The sequence below is a fragment of the Onychomys torridus genome, chromosome 12 (genome assembly GCF_903995425.1).
Source record: "Onychomys torridus chromosome 12, mOncTor1.1, whole genome shotgun sequence".
Classification (NCBI taxonomy): Eukaryota; Metazoa; Chordata; class Mammalia; order Rodentia; family Cricetidae; genus Onychomys; species Onychomys torridus.
Genome location: NC_050454.1, coordinates 27023978 through 27037813, shown reverse-complemented (window position 1 = coordinate 27037813; position 13836 = coordinate 27023978). Strand labels below are relative to the sequence as shown.

Genomic DNA, 13836 nt, shown 5'->3' with positions numbered 1-13836 from the left:
ACAAAAGACTGTCAAAATTTGGAATATTGTTTTCCTCCATCAATTTCATTCTCTCTATCTAATTGTAAATGGGCTGGAAAGATGTCTGTGCACTTTAAACCTGAACAATTAGTACTTTGTAACTAAAGAATTAAATTACATGAGCTAGAACTTAACGAACTTCTACCTGTCCAGGCTAAAGGTAAAAATAATCACTGAAAATAAGAACATAAAGACTTGAATAAGAATCTTGTCCCCTTCTGCCCTTAATTAGACTTAAAATTAGACTCTCCTTAAAAAGGAGATTGTTTATGAAATAAAAACAAATTAACCCTGTGCCATTTGCATTGAATGAACCAATCAATACTCTATTAAGACACTAAGTCAAAATTTCTTGTCAAAAATATGTTTTCTCTTCTAGTCATGTGTTTGAGTTTTCTGTGTGTTTACACCTTTTGAGTATCTGTGGAAGCACCTGTGTGTGCATATGTGTGTGCATGTGTGTGTGTGTGTGTGTGTGTGTGTGTGTGTGTGTGCGCGTGCGCGCGCGCAAATGTGAAGGCCTGGGGTTGACCTACAGAGTCTTCCTTGATGGACTGTTTTCCATCTTATTCTTTGGAAGTCAAGTCTCCAGCAAACCCAGAGTTTAATGATGTAGTTAGTCTCAACAGAGAGACATTACTAGTTTCTGGGGGTCCAAACTCTGGCACCCTTATTTGTGAGGCAAACTCTTAAACTGCTGAGCCAGTGCCCATTAAAATAGTTTTAATGACTCCATTGATGCCTCTAATTACCAAAATGCATAACTCCCAAATAGAACAATGTGGTGACATATTGTTTACCCTAATAAACTTATCTGCTACTAAACTAGACATAGAGACCAGACAATGGTGACATACATCCTTAATCCTATCACTTGGGAAGCAGAGATCTGTCTGGATCTCTGAGTTCTAGACCACACTGGAAACAGAGCCAAGCAGTGGTGGCACATGCCTTTAACACCAGGAAGGGATTATATTCTCTTCTATATTCATATGCAGAACTATGAATCTACCATGAGAAAAAAGATAAATAATAGGATAAATGGGTAGATCATTGAATCTACAATAAAAAGAAAAAGGGAAAGATACAAAAATGACAAAAGGTAGATTATTGGAACTTTTATGAAAAAATATATAATAACTATATATATATATATATATATATATATATATATATATATATAATGTCAGGGCAGAGAAAGGTATATAAAGCATGAGGAAACAGGAACCCAAGCTCTTTAGACTGAGGATTTCCTGGAGGTAAGCTAGTGGCCGCAGTTACTCAACTAGGACCCTCAGGGGTGAGGACTCAGAGCCATTTAGTCAGACCATTCCTGGAAAAAGGATCGACTGAGGAGTTGGTGAGTCCCCTGCTCAGACTGGAGCTGTATGCTGGTAGGTACATGCTGGTAGGATTTGCTGAAGGAGGTAGAGGCAGGAGGATCCAGAGTTCAAGGGCAGCCTGGAAGGCTTTTTAAGAGAAGCTGAAGCCACGGCCAGGTCGGGCCACAAATGGTGGTGACTGGCTCATGGAGGCAACGGCTGCTGCTCTGAGTTGCCAGCTGCTTCTTATCATGTTGGAGGACGAAGGGTTTACTGCTGCTTGTTGAGAGAACAATTGCCAGGATCACCATGTTACAAAAAAGCATTGGCAAAGGTCAGTTTGTAGAAGTTTGGTGAGGCAAGTGGCAGGGAGGAGAAGTTGCTATGAAGGTATTTTCTTCTAGGGAAGAATGTTCGTGGTTCCCAGAGGCAGAGACCTATCAGACAGTGATGTTATGCCATGCAAACATCCTAGGATTTATAGCAAAAGATGACAAAGGCAATGATACATGGACTCAGCTGTGGCTGGTGTCGGATTACTATGAGCATGGATCCTTTTTTGATTACTTGAATAGATATACTGTTACAGTGGATGGGATGATCAAGCTTTTCTACTTGCCCATCATCATATGGAGATTGTTGGTACCCAAGGAAAGCCAGCTATTGCTCATAAAGATTTGAAATAAAAGAAAAACCCCGTTGAAGAAGAATGGAATCTGTTATATTGCCAACTCGGGACTAGCTGTGAGACAGACGGCTCATGGTAATTTCCAGATGGCTAGCTGAGATGATCCAGCCTGACAGACTACTCAAACAAGGACTTGAGACAAGCCCTGCACTTTCTCATTATGCAGAGACTGGACAGCAAGTGAACAGGTACCTCTCCCAGGACTTGACAATTAATCCAGTTTTTTTTTCAGGATCTCCTAAAGATGCTTTCACTCCCAGACAGCAGGAATCAATTATAAGAACATGACACCCAAATTCCCAAGAGGTGGAGTGGGTGGTTTTTGGTCATTCAATAGGTTATGGATACTTGTCATTGTTTAGGATAGTTGGTAACAAGTTATTGTGTTGAATAAAGGTAAGATTATTGAATCTACTCTGAAAAGAAATAAGAGAGAATATGGATATGAAAGGCAAAAAGGTAGATTATTGAATCTACTTTTAGAAAGCAACTACTAGTTTTAAATATTTTACACTGAATTGGATTTTTGTATATTGTATACAAATTATGTATAGTGATACAAATTTGAGATTGATTCTGTTAGAAAATAATGTACATATATTTCTAATCTTGTTCAAGATATTGTACCTATACAACTCATTTAGCAATGTAACGCAAATTGCTAGTACTTGAAAGCTATTACAAACTAATTAGGGTATAAAGAAATGCAAGTTAGTATTTAGTCACCTATTTCAATGGATCATGTAGTCAGATTAGGTATGTTTTTAAGGTCAAACAGAGATACATCTTAGATATACAGGCCATCTTCAAACACTTCAAAGATCTATAGAATACGGCACTTAAGACATTTTCATAACATATATTTTTTTTCTTTTTTTGTGACAATGAGACATGTCTGCTCCTGGAAGCACCAATCTACTTTAGAGAAGATGATGGGCATTGAAGAAACTGCATATGGAGTTTACTTTCACTGTGACCAAAGTTAGCCATTGGGCAAGAAAGTGCCCTTATCTTGATGCTGACAGTATGCTGCCCAAAATGGACAAGCAGGACATAAAAAAAGGACTGCCAATCCATGCCAAGACAAGGTAGAAAGGCTCTTTAGAAAATCCTGCTTCACAGAAAATCTGTCAGATGTGCTAGACCTGTAGGCTGAAGATGTTGATGGATGCCCCAACATTGCAGAGGAAACTTGGGTGACTGTCCAGGCAGCCAGCTGTTTCTGTCATTTCTCACATTTTTTGGAAGTCCCTTGATTATACTTCCTGCTTACTCAGTTAATATTATGTCCTTCTTGGGTCTCTGAGAGAGCTGAAGATTAGTTATAGTTTTCCTTGTTAACAAATTCAGGAATGAAACTCACTACAGAGGTGTAAAGTGTATGAGTTAGAAGAACATCAAAGGAGAGTTTTCTTTTGATAATACAAGTTAGGATAGAAAGTGAGTTAGGAACAATATTTTGGACTCACAAAGGTAGAATAAATAATGGAGTTTTTTGTCTGAATTTGACAAACGTTAATGAAATGGATATTGTTACTGTAATTCTTGAATGAATATATTATATATACTTACTGTACTTATAGTTTTTTTTACATAAGTTATCACTTTCTATAATTATTTTAGACAAAAAAAGGGGAAATGTGGTTATATTTTGCACCTTAATTTATCTGGGGATCAGAGGACAGTACCAGCCACTAGATTAGACATAGAGGCCAGACAGTGGTGACACACACTCTTAATGCTATCACTTGAGAGGCAGAGATCCAACTAGATATCTGAGAGTTCAAGGACATATTGGAAACAGAGACAGTCAGTGGTGGCACACACCTTTGATCCCAGTACTGGAGGCACACAGCCCTTTAATCACAAGAAATTATCTCAAGGAAGAGAAAGGTATTTAAGGTGTGAGGAAACAGGAATTCCTGCATTTCAGGCTGAGGATTTCATTGAGATAAGAACATGACTGGCTTGTTCTGTTTCTCTCATCTATCAACAGTCACCCCAATATCTGGCTCTGGGTTCTCTACTAATGAGACAGTTTAGCAAACTGTCTTACAGAACAGAAGGACCAAAACACAAAAAAGGGACCATACGATTGTTCTAAGTAATAGAGGTTAGTTTACAGTTTTCATTCCACAAATTATTCTGGATAAATTGAGAGTCAATAGTAAAGGTGCACTTATGGGATGGCATAAACATGGAACAAGTACCCTCAAACAATATTGTACCCCTCAACATCCACACTGGGTTGGGATAAGGAGATGTAGGACACAGAGTAAATGATGACACAAGAATCTCACAGGACCAAGGCAGGGGTCATTGTTTGAATTTGGGGTTTTATTTCATTGTTTGATTTTGAGTTGGGGTTCCATTAAGTTGTCCTTGGGTAGTTTGAATTTGTGATGTTTATTGGTGAAATTATTAAGGCCATTCCACGTAGTTAAAAGAGAGGTTTATTTTGTGGGGTAGTGTACAAATGAAGCGATAGGTTGGTTGTAGGGTATGGCAAAGGTATGGCGCAGTCCAGAGGTGTTCTCTGGAGAACTCTACCTCCAGCGACCAGAGTCCTAGAACCAAGCAAGCCCCAGAATCTTGGAATCAGGTCTTCAATGTCCTCTCTCAGCTCTGCCTTGTAAGCATAACCATTACTGAAGCCTCATTGGGGGTTGGAACTTCCAGGTCAAAGCTGGAATGGCTACCCACTACAGATGTTCCTGCTTCAGTCTTTCATGTAATTGGTCCTCAAATTAACTACTTTGATTAATGAGTCTGTGTATTATCAAATGAGATGGGTTTCTTTCCTGGACCCAGCTATTCTCTTCTTTTACCCACCACACCATGCTCTCTAGAAGGCAGATTTCTCAGACTGGCCTGACTTACTATAGTCTCCTCCAATTCTTGGCATTTGTTGCCAGCAATCAACTTTGATGACTAGAGTACCCTCTCCTGGCACATGGTATTTGGTACTTCTATACTGAATTTTGATTTATTGTCTCATTGGTGTGGAAAACCAACAAGATTCTAAACATAGGCATAAACTGCATAGAAAGTAATACAGGCCTCAAAGTAGAAACCATGTTTGATGTTTAAGAAACTATTCTCTACCCTAAATGAAGAGGCAAGGTGGATATTAATCACAAACTCCAAACTGAGATCCTCAAAATTATTATTATTACTCTTATTAACATTATTATTACTCTTATTAACATTATTATTGTTTTGAGAAACATTCTCCTGTATCCCAGGGTGGTCTGATAATAATTGTGTACTTAGGTACCTTTATTGTCTGCCTTTGCCTCCTGAGTACTGGAATTACAGGCATGTGACACCACACCTGATTATCTGTGATGCTGAAGACAGAACCTAAGGCCTAGTACATGCTGAGCAAGGACTCTGCAATCAGAGATTTTTTTTTCCTTTACAAAAATGGGACACCATAATATTGGTGATCCAGGAACCAAGTTTTAAGTTATGCTGGCCTTGATCTTCTGATCCAAATGCTTCCAACTTCCACCATGATGAACCTCTCTAAAAGTAATTTGAACAAAGTATACCCTTTTAAATAACAGATTATCTTATAAGTATTTAATGTGCTTTGGGGCTGCAGGATGAAGGCCAGTTGGGAGTGTGAGTGCCTGGCATCTAAGGCAGGATTTCAATGAGGAAGAAACAGAAACTCATATTGGACCCATTCTACTTTGTGGTTAATATATTCAGTATGAATGAGAAGAGTAAGAAATCATAAAGACAAGGCAATGATGTTCCAAAAAATGAAATACAGAAAAAGTCTCCTGGTAATCTCAATGGAATAAATAAATTATTTAAGGTCAAGGGATTGGTACTATGTCAATGATTAAAAAAAAAATAGGGAAACAGCTTACCTGTTATCTACATGCCTATTTAAAAACCCTGTGTTTATGCCATGCCTTGGTGGCACATTCCCTTAGACCCAACACTGAGGAGGTAGGAGGAAGTCTGTGAGTTCAAGGTCAGTATAGTTTACACAGTGAGTTCCAGAATTGCCACAGCCATTACTCAGAGAAACCCTGTCTGACAAAAAAAAAGAAAAAGAAAAAGAAATATCCTAAAAAGCAAAAAAATAAACAAACAAATATCACCAAACAAACCAACTACAACAACAAAAACCTGGGTTTAAGTAGGATTATGTCAGCATCCCCTTGGAGGTAGACCACTGTACTTTTCTAGGGTCATACTGTAAATGTTTGATCTGAAACATTGATAATGTGCTCAAAACACAGAACACTGAAAATACAACCATACTTATGACCTTGCATAAAATTCAACTGCATGTGGATCAAACACATCAACATAAAACCACATATACTGAACCTAATGAAAAAGAAAGTGGGGAATAGTCTTGATCTCATAGACTCGGGAAAGGACTTCAAAACAGACCACCGAATCGACAGTCACTAAAAGCAACAATTAATAAATGGAACTGAAAAGCATCTGTTTCATTAAGGACACCATCACAAGGGACAAAGTGACAACCTACAGAATAGTGAAAGATTTTTGCCAACTACACACACTATAGATGGATAATATCTTAAATGAGTGATGAACTCAAAAAAAAAAAAAAAAAAAAACAAACCTGGACATCAGGAAAGGAATTAACTCAGTTAGAAATGGGACATAGAGTTAACAGAGAATTCAAGAAAGGGAAAACACAACCTCCACTTCAGGATGCCTTCATCCTACATCCACACTTCCTAATCCTCAGAGCCCCAGAGAGGAAGATTAGAGAGCTCTGAAAAAGCCTGGCTAACACCCCAAAAGTTCACTTACAGCAACCAAACCATCTGCCTTTTTGGCCCTGGTGTTCTCAAAGGCAGTTTCTAAATGGCGCCTATGATCTAATCAACTAGGGTTGAGGCTTTCCAGGATCTGGCAATGACTTGGAGACAAAGGAAATTTCCTGAGGGGAAATCAATAGGCTCTTGGACTCCTCTCCTGTGAGCCCTGTGATTGTAGGGATTTTAATTCCAACCCTGGAAAGATGCTACAATGGAGCCAGAGCATGAATGATATCACAGTCGGTGCCTTCTTTCTTAGGATTCCACCAACTCAGTTTGGAATAATCCTTATCTGAACCATATTTCTAGGTATAAGACTCAAATAAATTTACATACTGGACATCTTCACTCATCTAGGATTTATTAAGTTACATTTAATCTTTATGTCTTCCTCATCCTCATTTTACACACTCTTTGGAATCTATCTTAACATACTCATTATGATTCCTCATGCTCTCTAATTACTAAATCTGTCTCAATGTCAACAACTGGCTTGCCACATAAATAATACAAAACTTCCTTTACCTGCCAGTCCTCTTAAGAGTTAACCCAAAAAGTCGGGTCTTACACCAGTGAAGGGATGACCTTGCCAGTGAGGACAAGAGCAAGAAGAGAAATAGCAAAGAGGAAAGGGTTTCCTTCTTCCATGTCCTTTCAACAGGCTGCCGTAGAAGGGACAGCTAAGATTTAAGATGAATTGTCACATCTCAAAACATCTGAGTTTAGGTGGGGCTTCCTAATTCCAAGGATTCAATCAAGAAAATTCCCTGACAAGAAATGGGAATTTTAGTTCATTGAACATGTTTTTTTTCTTTTGTTTTGTTTTTTTCCATTTTTCTGTTTTTATATTTATTCTTTTTCTAAACAGGGTTTCTCTGTTTAACATTGGAGCCTGTCCTGAAATGCACACTGTAGTTGAGGCTACCCTGTAACTTTCAGAGACATGCCTGCCTCTGCCTCCTGAGTGTTAACATCAAAGATGTGTGCCACCAATCCCTCCCTGGATTCCCCATGAACTTTCTAAAAAAGGAAGAGGGAAAGAACAAAAGGGGAGAGCATTGAAAAAGGAATAATTCTTGAAGAAATTGCAGTTGAGGTGAGTAAGACAAAAATGAGCTGAAGTAAATTCTCAAGGAATTATTAGAAATTTTTTAATGTTGATATTTGCTAAAATCACAGATTGATATCATTAACTGTTCAGTTGAAAAAGGTAAACCGAAAATATAGGCACATCACAAAATATTTAGAAACAGTGAAATATTGTAGTAAAATTGCTCTTTATTTTTTTAAGATTCTGTTCTCACTGTATATTCCAAGAAAGCCTTGACCTAAAACTCCTCCAGCTTCAACAGCCCATTCCCAAGGACTCTTGGATTAAAGGTGTGACCTATCACACCCAGATAAGATGTGTGACTCAGGAGAACTTGTTGTGGAGGATTGTTTTGTGAGTATTGGCCATAGATTTAATTGACTCTTCCATCCAATCAGAGTACTGCTGTTTACGTGGGTGTGGTCTCTAGAGAGTATATAATGACATTCCAGAGTCTAGCGAGTTTCATTCTCCTCTAGACCAGACAGAGTGTGTTCTCATACCTTCTGGCTCCTAGACTGCTAGATCGTTCTTGGCCACACATTGAGGATCGCACCACTGAGGTGAGCTAATATTGTTGTGTCCGCTCCAGACACTGCTGAGACCAGAGACAATTCCGCGGGAAAATGGAGTCAGACATCTCACAAGCCTTCCGGGAAGAACTCACCTGCCTCATCTGCCTGAGCTACCTTACAGATCCAGTCACCATCAGCTGCGGCCACAGCTTCTGTCGAGCCTGCCTGCACCTATCCTGGGAGGACACCCAACTTCCAGTCCACTGCCCTATGTGTCGGGAACCGTGCCAGCAGAAGGAAATGAGAACCAACGTTGTTCTGAAGAAGCTGGTGTCCATTGCCAGACAAGCCAGCCTCATGAAGGACCTGAGCTCTGAGGAGCATAAGTGTGTGACCCACAAGGAGACAAAGAGGATCTTCTGTGTTGAGAGCAGGATCTTCCTCTGTCAACCATGCTCTAACTCCCATGAGCATAGAGGTCACACACATTGTCCCATTGAGGCAGCAGCTGACGCTGAAATGGAAAGACTTCTGAAGCAGATGGCATCTCTATGGGAGAAGATCCAAGAAAACGAAGAGAATATCCAGGCAGAGAACAGAACAACAACTTTGTGGATGGACTATGTGACTCTGCGGGAACAAATGATCAGGACAGAGTATAGGGAGCTGCATCCATTCCTCTGTGAAGAGGAAGCCAAACATATCGAGTGTGTGAGAATGGAAGGCCAATGTGGTTTAGGGAAACTGAGGAAGAGTGAGGCCATGATGGTCCAAAAGAGCAAAGAACTAAGACAAATGTACCAGGAGCTGATGGCAATGTCCCAGGAGCCATATGTGGTACTGCTCCAGGGTGTGGATGACAAGGTCAGGAGGAGTGAGTCAATTCAGCTGAGCATGCCTCAAGGTATGAAACCTGAACTCAGTGCCCTACCCATCATTGGACTGACTGAAAAGTACAAGCACATCCACTTTAACATTTTCTTTGATAATGTAAGTACATTCCATTACAAGATGAACCTATTCAATGTCTTGAGAAAATTCAGCTTTGGACTTCACAGTAAGCATACACCTGTGACTTCTGTTGGATGCTATTTGGCTTCCTGGGCATCCTTGAACTTCATCTCAGGGAACTATTACTGGGAGGTGGAGTTACAGGACTCTGGGAACTGGGCTATAGGGGTCTGTAATGATTCCTGGTTAAGGAATGCCAAACAAATGATTGACTATGAGGGTGCATTTCTTCTTGTGTGTGTGAAGGAGGGTAATCATTACAGTCTCCTCACCACATGCCCCGTATTCCAGCACTATATGGAGAAGCCACTGGGCCGGTTTGGGGTTTTCCTGGATTGTGATGACGGATGTTTAAGTTTCATTAATTTGGCCAAGAGTTCCCTAATATACAGGTACCCCCCTGGTACCTTCAAAAACCCTGTCCAGCCTTTCTTCTCCAGTGGCCATGAGGGGAGTACCTTTAATCCAGCACCTTAGTGTTTCTGTAAATATTTCCTCCTGTAATGTCATCTCTTTTATTGCTATTAGATAATAAAATACTATTAAATGGAAAAAAGTTTCTTTCTTTACAGACACTGCATTTGAGTGTATGTCTAAAAGAGGTTTCACCATAGCTGTGGTGCCACCATGGGAATGGTCTAGGCCTCTAGTTTCTGGAGACTGTTGTTTAGCTTGAACTGTTTGGGTGACTCCCAGGCTTGGTGATTGGGATCGATCCTTGGTGCATGAGTGGGCTTGTTGGCATCATGTGCCTAAGGTCTGACACCTTGTTCATCTTTGGTTCAGGGGGAAGGGGCTTAGACCTGCCTCAACTGAATTTACCATTCTATGCTGAATTCCCATGGCAGACCTTAAATTGGAGGAGGTGGGAACGGGGTATGTTTTGTAGAGGCTAAAGCTGGCTTTGGGGAAGATTGAGGCGGGGTGATCTGTGGTTGGTATGTAAAATGAGTAGAAAATTGCTTAATAATAATTTTAATAATACTAATACTAATACTAAATAAAACAGGGTTCAGAATCATAGCCCACATTTCTAATAATATTACTCCATAGTTTCCTGTTTTTGTTTCTTTTATTGAGACATGGTCATGCTATGTATTCTTGGCTGTCCTGGTATTCACTCAATATTAATCCTAAAACTCAAAGATGTTCACTTGCCTCTGCATCAGGAGAACTGGGATTAAAAGCATGCACCAACAGATCCAGTTCATTGTTAGTTTATATTTATTACTCCTTCTTCCTTTTTCCTTTTCTTTGAAGTTGAATATTTTACCAAGACTTAACATTGACAAGATGTCTAGCTATTCTAAAAATATTTAAAATTTGTACAATACAATAATAATGTAAATGGAATGATGGCACTTTAAGAAGAAATAAAGGAATATAATGGATGATTTTGGAACTAATAAAGAACTATCCAAAGAGAAAATTTGGTGTGGAATATTAGTTGAAGATCTGTTACATTTGGTTATGCTGTGGAACATTTGTTTAATGATGCAAAGATTTATTGCATTTGTTTAACTCTGTGAGTCTGTGTTATTTTTGCCTCTTTAAAATACCTGATTGGCCTAATAAAGAACTGAATGGACAACAGCTAGGCAAGAGAGAGATAGCTGTGGCTGCAAGGCAGAAAAATAAATAGAAGGGGATTAAGAGAAGAGGAAGGAATGAGGAAAGGAGAATCTGAAGAGGATGCTGGGAAATAGTCACCCAGCCACACAGCCAGAAGCAGAGTAAGAGGTAAAGAAAAGATATACAAAAATAGAAATAGGTAAAGCCAAGAGCCAAAAGGTAGAAAAGCTGCCTTTAAATAAACCAAGCTAAGGCCAGGCATTCATAAGGAAGAATATTTCTCCATAGGATTATTTGGGAGCTGGGTGGCAGGCCCTGGAGAGTGTAAAGAATAAAACTACAGAAAGATAAAAGAAGCTCTAATGAATAATAGTAAATTATTTATTAATTACTTACAAAGCAGAGATCACATCTCATATATTCTGCATGACATATTTCAAGCAACAGATGAATGAACAAAGCATTAGGAACTAAAATTATAGAACATTTATCTACAAAATAAGGAAGTTATTTGTACAAATGCTTGTTGTATGCATTTGTACATGTTTGTGTAAGTGTGCACATGTGCATGCAATTGCTTATGCACATGCTTGATCCTGCATACCTACAGTATTAACAGATTCTGGAGTCTTCTCTAATTGTCCTCCATTTTAGTTTTTGACAAAGAACCTCAAATTCAGCCTAGACATATTCATTGACCACTGTCTCATAATGAGCTCCAAATACCTACCTACAGCTCACTCCTAGTGCTGAGACTGCATAAACAAACCACAGTGCCTTAGTCTCTAGGAGCTAAGAATGCAAACTCATGTCCTGATGGTTGGACAAGCATTTTACTGACCAGGCCATCTCTCTAGGCCCTTAGAAGTTACCTTTTAAATAACTGATATCAAAGATTTTAAATATGTGAGTCTATGGGGGGTGGACATTCTTCTTCAAACCACCACACTAGTGGTGAGCTTGCTTATCAGTTTTTGGATAGTTTAGAAACCCTTACACAGGAAAAGATGTAGTGATATATTGTGTACTCAAATAAACTTGCCTGGGGATCTGAGGAGAGAGCAAGCCACTAGAATAGACATAAAGGCCAGACAGTGGTGAAACACACCATAATCCTATCAATTGAGAGACAGAGATCCATCTAGATCTCTGTGAGTTGAATGCCGTACAGGAAACAGAGCCAGGCATTGGTGGCACATACCTTTAGTCCCAGTACTGGGAGTCACACAGGCCTTTAATCCCATGAAGTGAGGTCAGGGCAGAATAAGGTATTTAAGGTGTGAGGAAACAGGAACTCATGCTCTTGAGGCTGAGGATTTCATAGAGGTAAGACTGTGACTTGCTTGTTATGTTTCTCTCATCTTTCAACAGTTTAGCAATTTATGTTACAGAACAGAATATCCAAAAGTCAAAAAAGGGACCATTCTATCTTTCTAAGTTATAGTGGTTAGTTTTCAGTTTTCATTCCACAAACCAACCTCTGGATAAATAAACTGATAGTTAATAGTGAAAGTGCACTTATGGGATGGCATAAACATGAAGCAAGTACCCTCAAACAATATTATACCCTCAACATCTGCTGGCTAATGGGTTGGGATAAGTAGATGTGGTGCACAAAGCAAATGTTGACACAAGAATCTCACAGGGCCGTGGCAGGGGTCTTTGTTTGTTTGGATTTTGGTTTTTATTTGGTTATTTGATTTTGAGTTGGGGTTCCATTAAGTTGTCCTGGGGTAGTTTGAATTTGTGATGTTCCTGCTTCAGTCTTTCATGTAATTGGTCCTCAAATTAACTACTTTGATTAATGAGTCTGTGTATTATCAAATGAGAAGGGTTTCTTTCCTGGCCCCAGCTATTCTGTTCTCTTCCCCACCACACCATGCTCTCTAGAAGGCAGATTTCTCAGACTGGCCTGACCTACTATAGTGTCTTCAAATTCTCGGCTTTTATTGCCTGCAATCACCAGGCAGGTGGTATTTGATGCTCCCATGTTAAATTTTTATTTTGCTTTTGATTTATTGTCTCATCCGTGTGGGCAACCACCAAGAATCCAAACATAGGCATCACCTACATAGTAAACACGAAGTTCCTAAAAGTAGAAACCATGGTTGACATTTAAGAGACTGTGCTCTACTCTAAGTGAAGAAGCAAGGTGGGTATCACTCTCAAACTCCCAACTGAATTCCTCAAAATAATAATAATAATAATAATAATAATAATAACAACAATAATTATTAATTTGATAAACTTTCTCCTGTATCCCAGGCTGCTCTGCTACATGCTGTATAGTTATGTATGACCTTTATTGTCTGCCTCTGCTCCTTGAGTTCGGGAATTACAGCATATGACACCATACCTGATTATCTGGGACACTGAAGAATGAACCCAGGACCTAGTACTTGCTAAGCAAGTACTCTGCAACCTGAGATAGAGCTCTTTCCATTTTTTTCCTTTTAAAAATAGAGACATATAATATTGGTGATCTGGGATTCATGTAAGTTGTGCTGCCTTGAACTCCTGATGCCAATGCTTCCAAATTCAGCCATGTTTGACCTCCTTAAAATATCTTTAACATAATATGCCCTTTCAAATAACAGATTATCATACAAGGATTTAATGTGCTTTGGGACTGGAGGATGAAGTTCAGTTGTGAGAGTGAGTGCCTGCCATCTAAGGCAGGATTTGAATGAGGAAGAAAAAGAAACTCATATTGGACCCATTCTACTTTGTGATTAATATTTTCTGTAGGAATGAGAAGAGTCAGTCATCATAAAGGCAAGATAGTGATGTGCCAAAAAAAATG

At 39.2% G+C, this 13836-nt stretch overlaps 1 protein-coding gene across 1 annotated transcript; it reads left to right on the top strand.

Annotated features, from left to right (window-relative positions):
• The first annotated feature begins 8561 nt into the window (after nt 1-8561).
• On the top strand, nt 8562-9938 carry LOC118594286 (tripartite motif-containing protein 43-like). Its single transcript, XM_036204121.1, has one exon. The coding sequence runs from the start codon at nt 8562-8564 to the stop codon at nt 9936-9938; it is 1377 nt and encodes a 458-aa protein (XP_036060014.1).
• The last annotated feature ends 3898 nt before the right edge of the window (nt 9939-13836 follow it).